This window comes from Cherax quadricarinatus, chromosome 35 (genome assembly GCF_038502225.1).
Source record: "Cherax quadricarinatus isolate ZL_2023a chromosome 35, ASM3850222v1, whole genome shotgun sequence".
Classification (NCBI taxonomy): domain Eukaryota; kingdom Metazoa; phylum Arthropoda; class Malacostraca; order Decapoda; family Parastacidae; genus Cherax; species Cherax quadricarinatus.
The window spans coordinates 26,001,961-26,024,119 of record NC_091326.1 but is presented as its reverse complement, the minus strand read 5'-3'; the positions used below and the strand labels follow the sequence as shown (position 1 = coordinate 26,024,119).

At 38.9% G+C, this 22,159-nt stretch overlaps 1 protein-coding gene across 1 annotated transcript in view; it reads left to right on the top strand.

Moving 5' to 3' along the window:
- The window catches only part of LOC128695072 (uncharacterized), a gene marked incomplete at its 5' end in the record, with an annotated part of 93,315 nt that extends 73,421 nt beyond the window's left edge, over positions 1-19,894 (top strand). Inside the window, 3 exon segments of the mRNA XM_070091473.1 lie at positions 6,306-6,527; positions 8,521-8,712; positions 19,607-19,894. Of these exon segments, the coding sequence (XP_069947574.1) occupies positions 6,306-6,527; positions 8,521-8,712; positions 19,607-19,752 (560 nt within the window).
- Between the last annotated feature and the right edge of the window lie 2,265 nt (positions 19,895-22,159).

Below are 22,159 nucleotides of genomic sequence, written 5' to 3'. Positions count from 1 at the left end.
TAATTTTCCCCATAAGAAATAATGGAAATCAAATTAATCCGTTCCTGACACCCCAAAGTATGAACAAAAAAAAATTTTTACCACATGAAATATTAATTTTAATACACACAAACTGAAGAAGACATGCACAGTTACATGACACTTACCTTTATTGAAGATCTGGTGATGATTGACGGGATGGGAAGAGGGGAGAGTGTTGATGGTGTTAGTGTTTAGAAGGGGAATCCCCTTCCATTAGGACTTGAGGTGGCAAGTCTTTTTCCGGGGCTACTTCCCTTCTTCTTTTAATGCCACTAGGACCAGCTTGAGAGTCACTGGACCTCTGTCGCACAACATATCTGTCCATAGAGGCCTGTACCTCCCGTTCCTTTATGACTTTCCTAAAGTGTTTCACAACATTGTCAGTGTACAGGTTGCCAACACGGCTTGCAATAGCTGTGTGAGGGTGGTTTTCATCAAAAAAGGTTTGCACTTTAAGCCACATTGCGCACATTTCCTTAATCTTTGAAGTAGGCAACTTCCTCAATTTCTCTATCCCCTCCTCCGAAGCAGTTTCCTCAGGTGTGGCCTCTTGCTGTTGAAGATGATCTAGCAGCTCATCAGTGGTTAGTTCTTCATTGTCCCCCTCCATCAACTCTTCCACATCCTCCCCACTAACCTCCAACCCCAAGGACTTCCCCAATGCCACAATGGATTTCTCAACTGGCATAGGATTCCCAGGGTTAGCCTCAAACCCTTCAAAATCCGTTTTGTCTACACATTCTGGCCACAGTTTCTTCCAAGCAGAGTTCAAGGTCCTCTTAGTCACTTCCTCCCAAGCCTTACCTATAATGTTTACACAATTGAGGATGCTAAAGTGATCTCTCCAAAACTCTCTTAGAGTCAATTGAGTTTCTGAGGTCACTACTAAGCACCTTTCAAACATAGCTTTTGTGTACAGTTTCTTGAAGTTGGAAATGACCTGCTGGTCCATGGGCTGCAGGAGAGGAGTGGTATTAGGAGGCAAAAACTTGACCTTAATGAAGCTCATTTCCGCAGAAAGTCGCTCTGCCACGTCTGAAGGATGACCAGGAACATTGCCTAATAGCAGGAGGCACTTAAGGTCTAATTTCTTTTCAATTAGGTAATTTTTCATAGTGGGGACAAATGCATGGTGTAACCAGTCATAGAAAAAGTCCCTAGTGACCCTTGCCTTACTGTTTGCCCTCCACAACACACACAAATTAGCCTCGAGGACATTGTTTTTCCTGAACACTCTGGGAGTTTCAGAGTGATACACCAATAAAGGCTTCACTTTGCAATCACCACTAGCATTGGCACACATCAACAGAGTAAGCCTGTTTTTCATAGGCTTATGTCCTGGGAGTGCCTTTTCCTCCTGAGTAATGTAGGTCCTGCTTGGCATTTTCTTCCAAAACAGGCCTGTTTCGTCACAATTAAACACTTGTTCAGGTTTCAGTCCTTCACTGTCTATGTACTCCTTGAATTCCTCCACATATTTTTCAGCCGCTTTGTGGTCCGAACTGGCAGCCTCACCATGCCTTATCACACTATGTATGCCACTACGATTCTTAAATCTCTCAAACCAACCTTTGCTGGCCTTAAATTCACTCACATCATCACTAGTTGCAGGCATTTTTCTAATTAAATCGTCATGCAACTTCCTAGCCTTTTCACATATGATCGCTTGAGAGATGCTATCTCCTGCTATCTTTTTTTCGTTTATCCACACCAATAACAGTCTCTCAACATCTTCTATCACTTGCGATCTCAGTTTCAAAAACAAAGTTGCACCTTTGGCAAGAACAGCTTCCTTGATTGCCGTTTTCTTGGCCACAATAGTAGCGATGCTTGATTGGGGTTTTGTGTACAACCTGGCCAGCTCGGAGACACGCACTCCACTTTCATACTTAGCAATGATCTCTTTCTTCATATCCATAGTAATCCTCACTCTTTTTGCTGTAGGGTTGGCACTAGAAGCTTTCTTGGGGCCCATGGTGACTTATTTTGCAGGTGCAATCACTAAAAAGGCTGTGATAATATGAAATGTTCCAATTGTATGCTTGGAAGCGACTGCGGTGGCTGGCTTGTAAACACTGGCACCCACGGAACAAGTGAGGCGGGCTCAGGCCGCATGTGGACGCGTCTCGAACAAACCGCGTTGAGCGAGTTTTTTAGTGCTAGCCGAGGCAAAATTTTTGCGTTAAAATGTATCGCTAGGCGGATTTAACGTTATGCGATGCATTCGTTAGGCGAGGTTCCACTGTACTTGCAACATCTGCCACATTGCTCCCCTATCCACTCTATCATATGCCTTTTCTAAATCCATAAATGCAATGAAAACTTCCATACCTTTATCTAAATACTGTTCACTTATATGCTTCAATATAAACACTTGATCTACACATCCCCTACCCACTTTAAAACCTCCTTGCTTTTAACATTTCTGTCATGATCCCGTCAGTTCCAGCTACTTTTCCCCCTTTCATTCTATGTAATGCCTCATGCACCTCCTCCATACTCACATCCTGCTCTTCTTCACTCCTAAAAGATGGTATACCTCCCTGGCCAGTGCATGAAATTATCGCCTCCCTTTCTTTGTAGATATTTAAAAGTTCCTCAAAATATTCCCGCCATCTACCCAATACATCCATCTCCCCATCTACTAACTCCCCTACTCTGTTTTTAACTGACAAATCCATTTGTTCCCTAGGCTTTCTTAACTTGTTGATCTCTCTCCAAAATTTTTTCTTATTTTCATCAAAATTTCTTAACATTGCCTCTCCCACTCAATCATCTGCTCTCCTTTTACACTTTCTCACCACTCTCTTCACCTTTCTTTTACTCTCCATATACTCTGCCCTTCTTATAACACTTATGCTTTGTAAAAAGCTCTCATAAGCTACCTTTTTCTCTTTTATCACACCCTTTACTTCATCATCTCACCAATCACTCCTCTTTCCTCCTGCACCCACCCTCCTATAACCACAAACTTCTGCCCCACATTCTAATACTGCTTTTATGAAACTGTTCTAACCCTCTTCAACCCCCCACCCCCTCCCCACTACTCATACATGCACTAGCCCACCTTTCTGCCAATAGTTGCTTATATCTCACCCAAACTTCTTCCTTCTTTAGTTTATACACCTTCGCCTTTCTCTTACTTGTTGTTACCATTTTCATTGTGTCCCATCTACCTCTTACTCTAACTGTAGCTACAACTAAATAATGATCTGATATATCAGTTGCCCCTCTATAAACATGTACATATGAAACCTACACATCAACCTTTTATCCACCACTATATAATCCAACAAACTACTTTCATTATGTGCTATATCATACCTTGTATATTTATTTATCCTCCTTTTCATAAAATACGTACAGTATTACTTATTACCAAACCTCTTTCTACACATAGCTCAATTAAAGGCTCTCCATTTTCATTTACCCCTGGCACCCCAAATTTACCTACTACTCTCTCCACAACATATTTACCCACTTTAGCATTGAAATCCCCAACCACAAGTACTCTCACACTTGACTCAAAACTCACCACACACTCAACAATTCCCAAAACCTCTCTCTCTCTCCTCTACACTTCTCTCTTCTCCAGGTGCATATACATATGCTTACTATAACCCACTTTTCACATCCAACCTTTATTTTACTCCACATAATCCTTGAATTAATATATTTATACTCCCTCATTTCCTGCCATAGCTTATCCTTCAACATTATTGCTACTCCTTCTTTAGCTCTAACTCTATTTGAAATGCCTGACCTAATCCCATTTACTTCTCTCCACTGACACTCTCCCACCCCTTTCAGCTTTGTTTCACTTAAAGCCAGGACATCCAGCTTCTTCTCATTCATAAGATCCACAATCATCTCTTTCTTATCATTCGCACAACATTCACACACATTCAGACATCCCACTTTGACAATTTTCTTCTTCTTTTTAGTACTCTGTACGGGAAAAGGGGTTACTAGCCCATTGTTCCCGGCATTTTAGTTGACTTTTACAACATGCATGGCTTACAGAGGAAAGATTCTTATTCCACTTCCCCATGGATGTAAAAGGAAAAGTAATAAGAGCAAGAACTATTAAGATAAAATCAAAGAAAACTCAGATGAGTGTGTATAAATAAACGTGTACATGTATGTTTAGTGTGACCTAAGTGTAAGTAGAAGTAGCAAGACGTACCTGTAATCTTGCATATTTATGAGACAGACAAAAGACACCAGCAATCCTACCATCATGTAAAACAATTACATCCTCTCATTTTACACTCACTTGGAAGGATGGTAGTACCTCCCTGGGTGGTTGCTGTCTACCAACCTACTACCTATAATTTGAAATGTCTGTATTAACAGAATGCTGTAAGGCAAAACTCTGTAAAGTGGGGCCCTACTGTATATATAAAACATGAAATAACTTTTAAAACACTTGAAATTTTAGAAAGTTTCCAGACATAATGGAGAGACATGGTGCTCACGGAAAATGTAAACAAACTGGGTGGGCGTAGTGACTGTATTAGAAAGTCAGGTGGGGGGGGGGAGCTGTATAGTGAGTTTTGGTCATAATTTGAAATGTTTGTATTAGTGGAATGCCATAAAGCAAAATGCCATAAAGCGGGGCCCTACTGTAATTGAATGGATGACTATGAATGTGATTCTTTTTTTTTTCTTTTAGAGAGGGGGTAGAACCCCTGATTAGGCAATGAAACCAAAACTATGAAATTTGATGGGAAAACTTGCGGAATTATGTGCTCACAAAGTTAGCAGTTTTGGCAATATTTACACATCGACGATTTCACCCACTTTGAGTCCTATTTTCGGCCCATTCCATTGTTCCTGTCACCCAGATTCCTTCCATTCTAACAGCTGAGTAGAAGAAACTGCCCATTTTCCTATTTCAGCTACCCAGTAAAGTGATCAGAAAGTGGTAATTTGGCCAATTTCACACAAAATTTGAATTGCCAATTTAAAAACAGGGTCCAGAATAAACAATGTAGACATTCCTGGCACTAGAAAATATTTCCTCTGCACACATAACCCGCACATAGGAGAGAGGAGTTTACGATGACATTTCGGTCTGACTTGGACCATTTGTAAATGGTTCAAGTCGGACCAAAATGTCGTCGTAAACTCCTCTCTCCTATGTGCTGGTTATATGTGTATTGTTCCAGTCACAGTATTGTGTCTTTTTGTTATTTAGTTATTAAATATTCCCTCTGTTTATTACTTATGTCCCCAGGCCTCTCCTATATTACAGTTACTTTCCATTTTGAATTTTCTTTCACGTAAAAAATAGAAGATTTACTGTTATGCAGACTACTGCATTATTGTAATAATTGTATAAATAATGTCAGTGCATTTGTGAATGCGTATTGGATGAGGGACGTAATTTGTGTACTCTGGAATATCGGCAAAAATCGAACATTTTTGCTACTTTGGTCTTAATTTCAAGCTACTGTCAGTCCATACCACATCACAGGTGGAGTTAGAACCCACAATCAGAAAATCATAAAACTCCAGACCAATGCGTTCTATGACTCTGAGTGTGGGTTCTAACCCTGCCCGTGGTATGGTATGTTTGCAATTGTGTCATTACGATTTCATGAGTACTTTCAGTCTCCTGAAACCAATCAAAATCATCTCTATTTCTGTAATATATTCTCCATTCCTTCAAATGATACCAAGAAACCGAGAATACCATCATAAAAACCATACGAAAATGCACTGCAAAGTCACTATTTTAAAATAAAAATACAGTGGCAATTTTTTTCCCATTATGCACTGCATGCTGTGGTAAGGGTGCACCCATACTGCATAGACCCATTCTCTCATATTAAAGCCCAAATTTACCACTCACAGCTTATCTGAGAAAGCTGAGTTCATGGTGTAGAACAACGGGACTGACCTGGGCTTCAAAGCTGTAGCACAATGGGATCCAACCCAAATGGAGTTAATACTAGGCAAGAATGTTATGCTTTTCTCACTATGTAACTTTAACATATACATTTTGTCTGCTAATTTCTCTTATTTACTTTAATATTGTGTAGCAGTTTTACCTTAATTGCTGCTTGAGTTCTGTACTTGACCTTCAGGACTTATTTTGCTACAATATACGTATGGGGACAGGACTACCTTAACTTCCTGGGTTGAAGTTGTGACTGTATGACAGACATATTATCTACATAATCCTTCTGCATCATAAATTCAGTAAACCATATACACTGCTTTTGTCACCTGTTAATATTACAATTAACTAAAGGTTTGCTGTGGTATTGTACTTTCAGCAATGACTGACCCAACCTTTAATGGCTTTGCATTTCTGATGGGAGGAGCGAGTGTGTTACTACAGTCTCTACAACAGACCTTGTTACAACAGTGTGGTGAGAACCATCTTTCTCCACTGCATGTTCTCCATCTCAACAGTTGTATCTCTGTTGTTCCATTTCTTATTCTTACTATTCTTCAAGGAGAACTGACAGATGTCCTTACCTACGAGTATATTCAAGGCAAGTCATACAATATGTATTTTATTGCTCATAAGTAGAGAGGTTTTATAGTTATGGTTATGCTGATTTCTTCAAATGAGAGAAATTTTAAATATAAAACATTACTGTTTTATAATTAAAATTTCCTAGGTAGTAAGTTGGTAGATAGCAACCACCCAGGGAGGTACTACTGTCCTGCCATGTGAGTGTGAGGCAGAAACCTGTAATTGTTTCACCTGATGGTAGGATTCCTGGTGTTTTTTCTATCTCATAAACATGCAGGTTAACAGGTATATCTTGCTATTTCTGCTTACACTTAGGTCACGCTACACATGCATATACACAAATATATACAAGTGCCATCCGACTTACGACCTGCTTGACGTATGACCACTTGTACTTACGACCGTACTGTTTACAGCTTAACTTATTTTGTACTTTTCTGTTCATGCATACAAATGTTTTTGTATTTTTCATGCATGTAAATGTTTTGTATGCAAATAAACAACTGTTTGTGTTGTACACAGTGTTTCTCTTAAACCTTACAGTATAAAATACAGTACTAAAAGCATAAAGTTCAATTTGCATCCATTTTGACTTATGACCGGTTGGTTAGAAAGTAGCTTGGTCGTAAGTCGGATGGTACTTGTACACACACACCCACTTGGATGTTCTATTTTCTTAATAGTTCTTGTTCTTCTTTATTTTCTCTTATCTCCATGGGGAGGTGGAAAAGAATTCTACCTCCGTAAGTCATGCACGTCGTAAAAGTCGACTAAAATGCCAGGAGCAAGGGGCTGGTAGCCCCTTCTCCTGTATACAATTACTAAAGTTTAAAAGAAAAACTTGTTTTTCTTTTTGGGCCACCCTACCTCGGTGGGAAACAGCCGGTTTGTTGAAAGAAGAAGAACTGTATATCTGTTCCTGCTTTTCATAAATATAGCCTCTTTACTGACCAAGGAAGAAGCTGAGAGGAGACAGCTCTAATGTTTAAAGACAAATTATGACAACAATACAGTATTGTTAATTTGTAGTAAGGTCTTTCAGCTGACCCCATTTAATCATGTCATACACATTCTAGAAGTGAGGGGAAGAGAAGACAGCAATATAATTCTTATTATTATTTTTATTATTACTGTTATTATTATTATTGTTGTTATTATTTTTTAACACTGGTTTTTCCCCACTGAGGTAGGGTGAAACAAGAAATAGAAAATGCATTCACCATAATTCATTCAGTTGCTATCTTGCCAGAAGTGTGCAGACATCTTAGTTCAGATAACTTGTTAAACCTGTGTAGGCCATGCAGCTATGTGGGTAAGGATGTGCAAAGGTAGGGTGAGGTGTAGGGGGTCAGTGTGTGTGCAAAATTGAAGCCATACATAGCTGGTGCAGTAGGTTAGTTTTCATGAAAAACTCAAGGAGTGAGTCTACATTAAAGGTGGGACTTTCAGTGAGGAGGCTAGTTATAGTGAGTGTATTAGGGTGTTGCTGATGTTGGAAGTGCATTCTGTATGCTCTGATAGATAGGACAGTCACTTAATATATGGTGAACTGACATTGCTACCTGGCAGTTCGCACAGAAAGGTAGCAGATGCCTCACCCATGGGTGAATCGTGTGTCAAATGCAAAATTGCAAGAGTGTAACTTCCCAAACCCAATTGTAGTTTGAAAAAAAAAATTGTTGTAGTCTACCCTGGACCAACATTGTTACCACTGATTATGGAATTGGTATGTGAGTGCTGGAAAATAGTCCAAGAGAGAAATATTCCTGTGGGAAATTGGTAGTTCATGAATAGCTGACCTAGTGGCTGAGTGTGTGTGTTCATTTCCTTAACATCTGTGTGTCTGGGGACCCAGCTTCATTTGCAGTTGCACAGTTTTCTACCCCCTTCCCTTCCCAATTGAACTGAAAACAGAGTAGAGTATAAGGATGACCAAGATATAGTATATAGATAAAAAGTTTAGTAACTTAAAATTATGTTTGATCAACAAAATTATTTTGCTTTCTCAGATACAAGTTTCCACATGATCTTCACACTACTGCTGGTAATGGGACTGCTGTTAAACTTTTCAATGTTTTTGTGTACGATGCTCAATTGTGCTCTCACTACCTCAGTTGTGGGCGTGACAAAGAGTGTCTTTCAGACCATCATTGGATTCTTCGCTTTTGGTGGAGTTACTTTGCATCCAGTTAATGTTGCAGGTTTGTTTTATTTGTAGTTTAACCCTTTGACTGTTTCAGTTGTATATATATATGTCTTACGAGCCACCGTGTTTGATGTACATATCTTCTTCTTCTTTCAACACACCGGCCGTATCCCACCAAGGCAGGGTGGCCCTAAAAGAAAAACAAAAGTTTCTCTTAAATTTAGTAATTTATACGGGAGAAGGGGTTACTAGCCCCTTGCTCCCGGCATTTTAATTGCCTCTTACAACACGCATGGCTTACGGAGGAAGAATTCTGTTCCACCTCCCCATGGAGATAAGAGGAAATAAACAAGAACAAGAACTAGAAAGAAAATAGAAGAATACCCAGAGGGGTGTGTATATATATGCTTGTACATGTATGTGTAGTGTGACCTAAGTGCAAATAGAAGTAGCAAGACATACCTGAAATCTTGCATGTTTATGAGACAGACAAAAGACACCAGCAATCCTACCATCATGTAAAACAATTACAGGTTTTCGTTGTACACTCACTTGGCAGGACGGTAGCACCTCCCTGGGCGGTTGCTGTTTACCAACCTACTACCTAGGTTGATGTACATGTATATTCTCAAAAATTCTAGCGGCTTCAAATCAATCAGGAGAAAGCTAATAGGCCCACATGTGAGAGAATGGGTCTGTGTGGTCAGTGTGCACCACATAAAAAAAATCCTGCAGCACGCAGTGCATAATGAGGAAAAAAAACTGACCGTTTTTTTGAGATTAAAATGCCAACTTTGTGGTGTATTTTTGTATAGTATTTATGATTGTATTCTCGTTTTCTTGGTCTCATTTGATAGAGTGGAAAACATATTATAGAATAGAGGTGATTTTGATTGGTTTTACTATGAAAAGAACCTTGAAATGGAGCTCAAAGTAGGGGAAATGTTTGATTTTTGCTGATGTTCAAAAGTAAACAAATGATGTCATTGTCCAATAAATGTCCAAGTAGCCATTCTAATATGCAGTCATGAATGGGTTGACATTATTTATACAATTATTACAATATTGCAGTAGTCTGCATAACAGTAAATCTTCTATTTTTTGTTTGAATAAAAATTCAAAATAGAAAGCAAGAGTAATATCAGAGGGGCCTGGAGACATGAATGTCTGCATTATTCATTCTGGACCCTATTTTGAAGTTGGCATATTTTTTAATTTGCATGAAATTGGCCAAATTGCAAATTTTTGACCACATTGTTGGGTAGTTGAAATTGGTAAATGGGCAGTTTTTTGTGCTCAGTCAATAGAACAAATGGAGTTCTAAAGAAATAGCTATGAGTTTGGTCAACTGGAACAATGGAATTAGCCGAAAATAGGGCTCAAATTGGGCGAAATTGTCGATTCGTAAATATTGCTGAGGTCGCTAACTTCGCAAGAGCGTAATTCTGTAAATTTTCCATCAGATTTCATTCTTTTGGTGTCATTACCATCAGGAAAAGATTCTCTATTATTTCATAAGATTTTTTTTTTTTTTTTTTTTTTTTGTTCCAAAAATTTTTTAACACCAGAAGACACCTCAGGATTTGGGGTTTCGACAGTCAAGGGGTTAATGAAGGGGAGGGGGAGAGGCATAAATTAACATTGACTTGAGCTTTCATACCAAGGTCTGTGATATGTGCACATCTACTGTAGATCAGAGGCGTCACTAGAGTTGGTGTCACCTGGGGCAGAATCTCTGGTGTCACCTGGGGCAGCATCTTTGGTGTCATCCCCATGAAATTCAAGGGTGGGGGTTGGGGGGGTAAACTCCAGCTATGTCACTACTGCATGACCAGTGACAAATGTTTAGCAATAAGAACGTTTAAGAGCCATGAACTGAACAGGAGAATACTTCTCAACTTTATTAATGATAAAATAAATAATCATAGTAATATTGAGGAAACAAACTCAAATACCACTTTGAGTACAGCCAACAGATCCTACATTTATTCATCTTCAACAATGCAAAAACAAAAAAAGACTTGAAAAATAAAGAAAAACACTGCAATATCAGAGAAACACTAGTTCTAATTTGACCTTGAGTACAGGTAACATCTCAGTGAATCTAATCTTACATTTCCTTGCCTTCAATTATGCAAAATCATCTATCACATCATCAAAATCAATGGTTTTTCCCTATACAGTGGACCCCCGGTTAACGATATTTTTTCATTCCAGAAGTACAGTGGAACCTCAAATATCGAACTTTCTTTGGTCCAGAAGGCTGTTCGAGTGCCTTTACCGAATGAATTTATTCCCATCAGGAATAATGTAAATTAGATTAGTCCATTTCGGACCCTCAAAAATACACTTATAAAAGCACTTACAAAAATACACTTACATAATTGGTTGTGTTGGGAGCAGTTCGATTTTTGAGGTTCCACTGTTCAGGTGCCAGTACTGACTGAATTTGTTCCCATAAGGAATATTGTGAAGTAGAATAGTCCATTTCAGACCCCCAAACAGACACGTACAAACGCACTTACATAAATACACTTACATAATTGGTCGCATTGGGAGGTGATCGTTAAGCGGGGGTCCACTGTATAGGCTTATTTGTACTTTAATATATAATAGGCTCTATAAATACAAAGGATTCTTCTCTTATGCTGGTGCAGCACTGTTTTGGGCATTAGTGTCACCTTCTTTAGAGGCTCTATGGTGTCACCCCCCTAAATGGTGTCACCTGGGGCAGGCCCCCCCTTACAATGCCCCTGTGTCTCCATATCTTTAACATGTGTATCAGTTGTCTTATATCATTTTTTTCATGAATGTTTTCTTTTTCTTTATCTTCTTTTTTATACTTGATGATAATGTATTTAATTTTTTTGGCATATGGAAAGAAGTACATTATCATCTTTTACTTGGTCATGTGATTAAAATACTCAGATAAAAACCTAACTGCACAGTCAGTTTCAGTCAAGTGGTTGTCAGTTAAAAATAGGAGAGGAGAGTTATTAAATGGAGAGTTAGAGGTATTGGGAAGATGGAAGGAATATTTTGAGGAATTGTTAAATGTTGATGAAGATAGGGAAGCTGTGAACCTTTTTTAGCAATGGCACAAGCCTCAAGTCATATCTTAATAAAGATGTCTATAGGTTAGTTAAGTTAGTCAGCTGTCTGGTGACTTATCCTATATAAATTTAATGACCAGATTGTCAGAAAATCTAATCAAGGTATTTCCTCATGAATGTACAGTACCAGGTACCATACTAATAATAATAATAATAATAATAATAATAATAATAATAATAATAATAATAAAGTATCCATTTATACCAAACTGGGGTGAAATAAATCCATGAAGCTTAAAATAAAAAATATCCACACTTCTTATATATATACATAGAAGTTCCAATAGTTAGGTTTAGAGTATGTTGGCTTGCAGCAGTGGTTGTCAACCTTTTTTAGCAATGGCACAAGCCTCAAGTCATATCTTATTCTCTTGCACCCCTAGTCAATTTTCTGTTAACACATCGGCTGTTTCCCACCAAGGCAGGGTGGCCCGAAAAATAAAAACTTTCATCATCATTCACTCCATACCAGAGGCATGCTTACACTACAGTTATAAATCTGCAGCATTAACACCCCTCCTTCAGAGTGCAGACACTGTACTTCCTAACTCCAGGACTCGAGTCCGGCCTGCCGATTTCCCTGAATTCCTTCAAAAATGTTACCTTGCTTACAGTCCAACAGCATGACAAGTATTAAAAACCATTTGTCTCCATTCACTCCTATCTAACATGCTTACACATACTTGCTGAAAGTCCAAGCCCCTTGCACACAAAACCTCCTTTATCCCCTCCTTCCAACCTTTCCTAGGCTGACCCCTACCCTACCTTCCCTCCACTACAGATTTATATGCTCTCCAAATAATTCTGTTTCATTCCAGCCTCTCTACATGTCCAAACCACCTCAACAGCCCCACACCTCCACCTAATTTCCAAACTACGAATTCTCTGCATTATATTTACACCACACTTTGCCCTCAGACATGACATCTGCACTGCCTCTAGCCTTCTCCTTGTTGCAACATTCACCACCCATGCTTCACACCCATATAAGAGCATTGGTATAACTGTACTCTCATACATTCTCCTCTTTGCTTCCATGGATAATGTTCTTTGTCTCCACAGACTCCTCAGTGCACCACTCACTTTTCTCCTCATCAGTTCTGTGACTCACTTTATCTTTCATAGACCCATCTACTGACACATCCACTCTCAAATATCTAAATATGTTCACCTCCTCCATACTCTCTCCCCATCGTATCTGATATACAATCTTTCATTATCTAAATTTCTTGTTGTCCTCATCACCTTACTCTTTCCTATATTCACTTATTTCACTGTCAGTCCTGTGATATTATGGCTTGCAAGCCAGTGTTGGTCCTGTAATACTATGTCAAAATTCTAGCAGCTTCAAATCTAGCGGAAGAAAGCTGGTAGGCATACATGTGAGAGAATGAGTCTGCATGCTCAGTGTGCACAGTATAAAAAATTGGGGAGTCAGTGGTGCATTGTGGGAATGCCATTTCAGGACGCCTTGTTTACCATTCCTCACACTAAGAAATACCTCACTCCCCGGCAAATTGGGACTCTTCTTTACCCAACTGATAGTTCTAACACAGATGGAAGTGTCAGTGAAGATGAATTTCATGGTTTCGAGGAGTCTGTGACTGAAAGCAGTGCCCAGGATACCGAAAATAGTCCTGAAAGCCCAGACGACCCTCAATTCAACCTCAGGTGCTGGCCCATCTTGTTCACGTTCAGTTGTACCAGAGCAAAAGAGGAAACTCATATTTTCCCATGTCCAGGACTCAGATGTGAGCAGTGGTAATGATAGTGATTATGATATCCAAGCTCTTGATTACAGTTCCAGTAGCAACAGGAATATTCTCCAGTGAAGAGTCAATATATACAATGCTACATGCATTCTGGTAGTGTGCCATATGCTATTGCAAGGGAAGGAGTACATCTCGGAGTTGTGCAAGACAGGTATACAATACCGACAAGATGAAAGTTAAGACAGTTGTGCAACATCTGGTTATCTTTATTGTAGACGTTTTGCCATTCAGTGGCTTTATCAATACAGATTCTTGGACATAATAAGAAATATGAAGAACTATATACAAAAGATGAGGTAATCAGTCCCTCAGCCTTGGAGGTGGTGTTTAGAGCACTGTGGCTGTAGAGATTCTGAAGCACAGGCAAGGAGACTGGCGCTTATATAGGCGTCAGTGAAAGGGACGTGTAGCAGACGAGGGCATAGTCACTGGTAGGCGGGATTCCCCAGTGGAAGTAGGTCCTTCCCAAATTGATGGGCTAGTTGTAGAAGTCGTGAAGAAGGTCATGTAGATGTCCTCTGAATCAAGATACCATGATGTTGCAGTGCCTGACAAGTTGTGCAAGACAGGTATACAGTACCGACAAGATGAAAGTTAAGACACTTGTGCAACATCTGGTTATCTTTATTGTAAACGTTTCGCCATCCAGTGGCTTTATCAATACATATTTTTGGACATAATAAGAAATACAAAGAACTATATACAAAAGATGAGGTAATCAGTCCCTCAGCCTTGGAGGTGGTGTTTAGAGCACCGTGGTTGTAGAGATTCTGAAGCACAGGCAAGGAGACTAGCACTTATATAGGCGTCAGTGAAAGGGACGTGTAGCAGACGAGGGCATAGTCACTGGTAGGCGGGATTCTCTACAACCACGGTGCTCTAAACACCACCTCCAAGGCTGAGGGACTGATTACCTCATCTTTTGTATATAGTTCTTCGTATTTCTTATTATGTCCAAGAATCTGTATTGATAAAGCCACTGGATGGCGAAACGTCTACAATAAAGATAACCAGATGTTGCACAAGTGTCTCAACTTTCACATCTCGGAGTACATCCCATGGCCCTACACCAGGAACAGATAGTGAAGATGACAATGATATTGTTGCAATTGGGATGGATAATATACATGCAGCATCAGGTGGTGGTGGTGCTAGGTGTCAAGTGGCACCAGCAGCACCCCAGGCTGGTAGCCACGCTGCTGACTCAGCACATCCACAACAAAGTCCACCCTCAGCCACCTACACACCCCAACAACCTCCACAACTGCAACAACCTGCACGACCACAACCACTTGTCAATATCCGGTACCCACCAGCAGACTGCATCTGGGATTTGTAGCAGGGCGCCAATTTTGTTCCCAATCCTCATCACTTTGATGAAACTCAAGGTGGAATATGGCCATCTTGTACACTCGGGAACAATGCCACTGAACTACCGTGTTTTGAGTTATTCTTTGACGAGCCCTTGGTGGAAATTAATGTCAGGGAAAGTAACACCTACTTCAATTATATCATGGCAAACACAATTGTTTCACCAAGATCACACCTACACCAGTGGAAGGAGACAGCTGTGGCTGAGATGTATCTGTTCCTTGCCACGATAATGCTTATGCCATATGTGTATAAGCACACTGTCACATCATACTGGTTGACAGGCTGCCTGATTTCAACCCCAGCTTTCAGTGAAATAATACCATTAAATCGATTTCTGCTACTATTATGTATGCTACACTTCTCAGACAAAACCAGGCCTGACAGAAACAACAGTTTATATAAGATTTGGAATGTGCTTATGTATCTGAAACAGAAATTCTCTATGTATTTTTATCCCTTCAGGAATTTTGTTATTGATGAGTCTTTGATTTTGTTCAAAGGTAGACTGTCGTTCAAGCAGTGTATACCAAGCAAGAGGAAATGCTTTAGTATAAAGTTGTTTGTACTTTGTGATTGCTACAGTGGTCTTGTATTGGATATTATTGTGTACACTGGAAGTAATACACTGTAAGATACCAGGAAGTTATTGGGTATCTCTTGTGTTGTGGTTAGAACAATGATGGAATCATATCTTGGTAAGGGGCATACATTATATACTGATAACTGGTACACCAGCCCCTTATTCAGTGATTTTTTTGTGAGTGAACATGACAGATGTGTGTGGTACAGTGCATGCAAATCATAAACACAGGCCTAGGTTCGACGCAGGCACTCATAGAGGTGAGGTGCAGGTGTTTGCTGCCAGTGATATCATGGCATTTTGGTGGCATGACAAACGAGATGTCACACTGTTGACATGAGTTCACTGAAACGAAATGACAGACAATGGCAGGCAGAATAGAGAGACCAATGAACCCATTCTGAAACCTGCAGCTGTGATGGACTATACTCTCAATATGCATTCAGTGGACAAATGTGACATGCAAATTGGGTTTGCAGATTGTGTTCGCAAGAGTTATAACTGGTACATGAAACTTTTTCCATCCTGTGTACATTTCCATGCGCAATGCTTATAATATGTGTAAGATTAGGACCAGAAACGAACCACCATATGGCAAGTTTTGTTTGTCATCTGAAAAATATTATTCAAGTACAGTACCAAGTAACAACACCTGCAGTAGAAAACTGCCTATGAACTTATCACCAAATACCCTCTTGTTTGAGGCCTGGTGATCACTACCTATTAAGAAGAAATTTTCTGAAAAGAGATTTTTGTCTGTGCACATACAACAAAACACCCACAAAAATGTAGAGATACTCATTTTATGTGTGAGGAGTGTAAAACACCACTGTGCATAACACCATGTTTCAAAGAGTTTCACAAGCTGCAGCACTTCTAGGAACGTGTCCAGTGACTCTATATGTGTATATATATACTATTATAGAAAAATCATAATAAACAACATTTTTTATTGTTTGTTTGTGTAAACATGTTTTTTAAACAATATAATAATAATATTTGTGCGGTTATTGTGTAGCATGCGAGTGAATATATATATACATTATTTCTTATATTGATCTCACAGGCCATAAAAGTTACTTGAAAAAATAAAATATTAAAAACTGAAAGAAAAAGTAGAATAAAAGTGAATATAATATTACCAAGTGAGCGGCAGTTGCCGAAGTTGCTATAAGCGGTGCACTTTCTGTCAACTTCATGCCTCTGTCTCAGTAAGTACTGATCACAATTTTTTTTTCCTTTTAAAACACTCGCAAAAATATTCTTAAGATTTTGGTAAGAATTTTTTTTTTTTTAATATTTTTCAACATGGTGAGTTTAGGATCAGGGGTCTTGACAGTGAAAGGGTTAATTTCCTTTTTTTACATGCCCTACCAAATTCATCCACCAACCTCTGCAACTTCTCTTCAGAATCTCCCAAAGCACAGTGTCATCAGCAAAGAGCAACTGTGATAACTCCCACTTTGTGCTAGATTCTTTATTTTTTAACCCCATGCCTCTTGCCAACACTTCGCTTCTCTTACAACCCCATCTATAAATATATTGAACAACCATGATGATATCACACATCCCTGTCTAAGGCCTACTTTTACTGGGAAACAATCTCCCTCTCTCCTACATACTCTAACCTGAGCTTCTGTTACGTGCCCCTCCTTCACACTCCATTATATACAAAAATAAAAGGCCTGGTTAAAATAAGTTCTGTAATAATATATCGCGAACCACTTTATTACTAGCTAGATAAAGCAGGTTCGACTATATATTATTATCTGGTACGGTATAAATCATAAAAGATACTCCCAAGCAAGGTTGTATTCAATAAGATGTTAGTCGTTAGGCATTATTATAGTATTATATTATATTGTATTATATTATTATTGTATTATAGTAGGTTGATTACTGTGTTCTGTTATGCAAGTGGGAAACCACTACTTTAGAGACCGGTTGATGGTTCCAGAATTGGTGCCTGGCGCTACCTCCTGACTGACCTGACGTCAGACCACTGAGCATTTGAACAGTTAGTCAGATCATAGCACTTACTCTGATCGGGTCTTCAACCCAGAGATCTTAACTTAGTCAATATAATTCTAAATCATGCCTATTGTCTTAACTTTGCTGTTAATTCCAAGAGTCTGATAACTCTTCTGCTTAACCCTTTCAGGGTCCAAGGCCCAAATCTGGAGTCACGCACCAGTGTCCAAGAATTTTCAAAAAAAAAATTTGTTATTTTTTCTTATGAAATCGTAGAGAATCTTTTTGTGAAGGTAATAAAACAAAAAGTACGAAATTTGGTGGAAAATTGACGAAATTATGCTCTCGCGAATTTTGATGTGTCAGCGATATTTACGAATCGGCGATTTTGCCGACTTTGACTCCCATTTTAGGCCAATTACATTATTCCAATCAACCAAATTCTTAGCTATTTCACTAGTATTACTTCTATTCTATCGATTGAGCACAAGAAATCGCCAAGTCAACTGTTTCAACTACAAAATAAAGTGATCGGAAATTGTTAATTTGGCCAATTTAACACAAAGTTCAAAATATTCCAATTTCAAAATAGGGTCCAGAATGAACAATGTAGGCATTCCTGGCACTAAACTAACATTTCCTCTGTTCATTAGTTATGTTTTGAGGCTTTACAAATAAATTCCATTTTGATTTTTTATTCACATAATGAATTTTTATTCACACCAAAAAATAGAAGATTTACTGTTATGCAATACTGTAATAATTGTATAATTATCATCACCATATTTGTTAATGTATATTAGACCCACCAGCTGACATGTATTAGACGTGTGAGGTCGTTTGTTTACTCTTGAATATCGGCAAAAATTTAACATTTCCGCTACTTTGAGCTCAGTTTCAAGCCATTTCCAATGCTAAAACCAATCAAAATCATCTATATTTCTGTAATATGTCTTCCATTCTATCAAATGAGACCAAGAAATCTCAAATACAACTATAAAAAACATACGAAAAAACACTGCAAAGTTGCTGTTTTAATCGAAAAATCATGATTTCATTTTTTTTCTCTCATTATACACAGTGTGCTGCAGGATCTGTTTTATGTGGTGCACACATACCACATAGATGTATTCTCTCATATCTAGGCCCAAATGTACCACTCACAGTTTATCAGAGTGAGCTGAGCTCATGGCGTAGATCTACGGTTTGGACCCTGAACGTAAAGCTGTAGATCTACGGGACGGACCCTGAAAGGGTTAAGAAGGATAACTGATTTACTTCCTTAAAGCTCCCATAGTCGTTCTTATTTGGACTGTTCATTGTAATTATTGTATTATGCTTAATTCATGAGGATTTGAACATAGAATTACGTTCCTCATTGTACAGTCTCATTTCATTGATAATAGTGAATTGTCATTTTAATTTACTGCCTGGATACCAATAAAAGTTCATAATTGGTAGTAAATAAAACTATCCAAAAAACAAAACAAAGTAATTATTCCCATATTGTTGCGGCATAGAGCAAGTCGTAACAGCCTCACTATTCTCGTAAAACTCTTCTCTGCTTTCAGTTTTATTATTATTATAATCATGAGGAAGTGCCTGTGGGGGGATGGAAGGTATTCAGGCTTAATTCAGGGAACTGGAGCACAGATTCAATTCCCTAGATCAAGAGCCCCTCACCAGCATCAAGGAACCTCCCTTGAGGGGACTGTTTTCAGTAACCTACCTCTTATTCCATACTATGTAAAGCATTTTGGGCAAACTATTCCTAAAACTTACTACCTAATTCTAGTCCTAGCATATAGTTTTAGGCCTTACAGGTAATTTACATTGCATTCATCAGATCAGTGATGTGCATTTTATGGAGTGGTAGAATTGTAGTGGTGACAATAATGCATGATCATTTGCAAACACTCATGACTAGAACATTTAAGTAAGATTTAATAGATTTTTTCAACAATATTATTAAAGCTGTTGGCAGATAGGAAACTTTTTGACATTTTCAGGCAGTGAGTTCTATATTTTTGATTTTTATTTCTATGATGTTTCTGAGCAGGTTAAGTTGTACATGTGGTATATCAAATAGATATTTTTTCCTCGTAATTAAAAGTATACATTGCAGTGATTATTTTCCAGGAATTGCTTTAAACACAACTGGAGGAGTGATGTACACCTATGAGAAGTACCAAGATCAAAAGAGGAAATTAAGAAAAACTAACTTTGAAGACACTACGGCACAGCAGGGTGGATGGGAACTTAAAGAAAAATTGCCTGTTATATGATGAAATTAATTCCCTTAGGAATTTGCACTGTTGTTATTTATTTTTAATTATGAAACTAAACATAGGTTGGCCATCACTAATCCGGCAATCAGTAATCCGGTTCAATCAGTAATCCGGTACTAATTTTGACTAGCATAATTTCAAATTTCCGGGGTTGCCACACCAACCTCCCGCTACTGTTTGGTGGCACTACTTGCTGCGTAAGTCATTCCAGTTTCTTTTTCTCCATTTATTATTATAACCTGCTCACTTTTAGCCCTAACCATAGTTTCAACAAATAAAAGAAATGCTTCTTGTTGTGTAAATCACATACACAGTACATTGTCCATAAAAGATAAGGTGGCTTTGAAGTCACTGTTGGTCACCATGAGCTCACCTCACTCAGATAAGCTGTGACCAGTAAATTTGGGCCTACATATGAGAGAATAGGTCTGTGTGGTAAGTGTGCACCATATCAAAAAAAATCTTGCAGCACGCAGTGCATAATGAGAAAAAAATGCGACTGTGTTTTTGGTGTAAAACAGCAAATTTGCGGTGTATTTTTCTATGTTTTCTATGGTTGTATTCTCATTTTTTTTGGTCTCATTTGATAGAATTGAAGATATATTACAGACATAGATGTGATTTTGATTGGTTTCATGAGGGAAAGTACCTTGAAATTGAGCTCAAAGTAGCGGAAATATTCGATTTTTGCTGATGTTCAACATCAGCAAAAATCGAATACGTGTCCAATACATGTCCAACTGGCTGGTCTAATACTCAGTCACGTATTGGTTGACATTATTTATACAATTATTATAATAATGCAGTAGTCTGCATAACAGTAAATCTTCTATTTTTTGTGTGGATAAAAATTCAAAATGGAAAGCAAGAGTAGTACAGTGGAACCCCGGTTTTTGTCTGGTCCGGTTATCGTACAATTCAGTTTTCATACCAGATGTGTCCACCTGCCTGTGGGTTGTGGCCGCTCATACATTAGTGACTCAGTCTGCCTTTGTTACTTGTTCAGTGAGCATCACTCAGTGCGTTCATCCGAAGCATTTTGTAATAATCCATTGTTTTTTGTGCTTGCGACTGCTAAATAAGTCACCATGGGGCCAAAGAAAGTTCTGAGTGCCAGCCGTTTGGTAAAGAAGGTGAGAAACAATAGAATTCAAGAAAGAACTCATAGAAAAACATGAAAGTGGCGTATGAGTGGCCGAACTCGCCAGGATGTATGGGAAGTCCAAATCAACGATTAGTTCCATCTTGGCGAAGAAAAAGTAATGAAGGAAGCTGATGTTGCGAAAGGGGTAAATGTGTTAACGAAACAGAGATTGCAAACAGTTAGCAGGAAATAGTGTTGTGAAGGCGATAATTTGTGAAAAGGCAAGGCAGTTGCATGTGGATCTCGTAAAGAAAATACCTGGAATGAGTGCTACTGTTAGTGAATTTAAGGCCAGCAAAGACTGGTTCGACAGATTCAAGAAGCGAAGCGGCATACACAGCATGTTAGGGCATGGCGAGGCTGCAAGTTCGAACAAACATGGGACCGAAGAATTTGTTGATGAATTCAAGGAGTACAAAGAGGCTGAAGGATTCCTCCCCCAACAAGTGTTCATTTGTGATGAAACAGGCCTCTTCTGGAAGAAAATGCCAAAGGACCTACATCATGCAGGAAGAAAAGGCACTGCCAAGACACAAGCCTATGAAGGATAGGCTAACTCTTTTGTTCTGTGGTAATGCTAGTGAGGATTTCAAAGTGAAACTTTTGCTGGTGTATCACTCTGAAAATCCCAGAATGTTCAAGAACAACAGCATCATCAAGAGTAAGTTGTGTGTGCTGTGGAAGGCTAACAATAAGGCATGGGTCATGAGGCAAATTTTCATTGAGTGGGTCAATGAAGTGTTTGGCCTGAGTGTGAAGAAATACCTCCTGGAAACTAAATTGCCACTCAAGTGGCTCCTGGTAATGGACAATGCTCCTGCTCATCCTCGAGACTTGGAAGACCAATTGTTGGGGGAGTTTAGTTTCATCACAGGGAAGTTCTTGACCCCTAATACCACTCCTCTCATCCAGTCCATGGACTAGCAGGTCATTTCAAACTTCAAAAAACTGTACTCCAAAGCAATGTTTCAAAGGTGCTTTGAAGTGACCTCGGACACTGAATCGACCCTAAGAGAGTTCTGGAGGAATCACTTCAATATCCTCAATTTCATAACCCTTATAGATAAGGCTTGGCAGGGAGTGACTTCCAGGATGATTAACTCTTATTGGAGAAAATTGTGGCCAGGATGTGTCCTCCAGAAGGATTTTGAAGGGTTTGAGGCTGACCCTGATGACCCTATGCCTGTTGTGGAATCTATTGTGTCTTTGGGAAAGTCCATGGGGTTGGAGGTGAGTGACCAGGATATGGAAGAGTTGGTG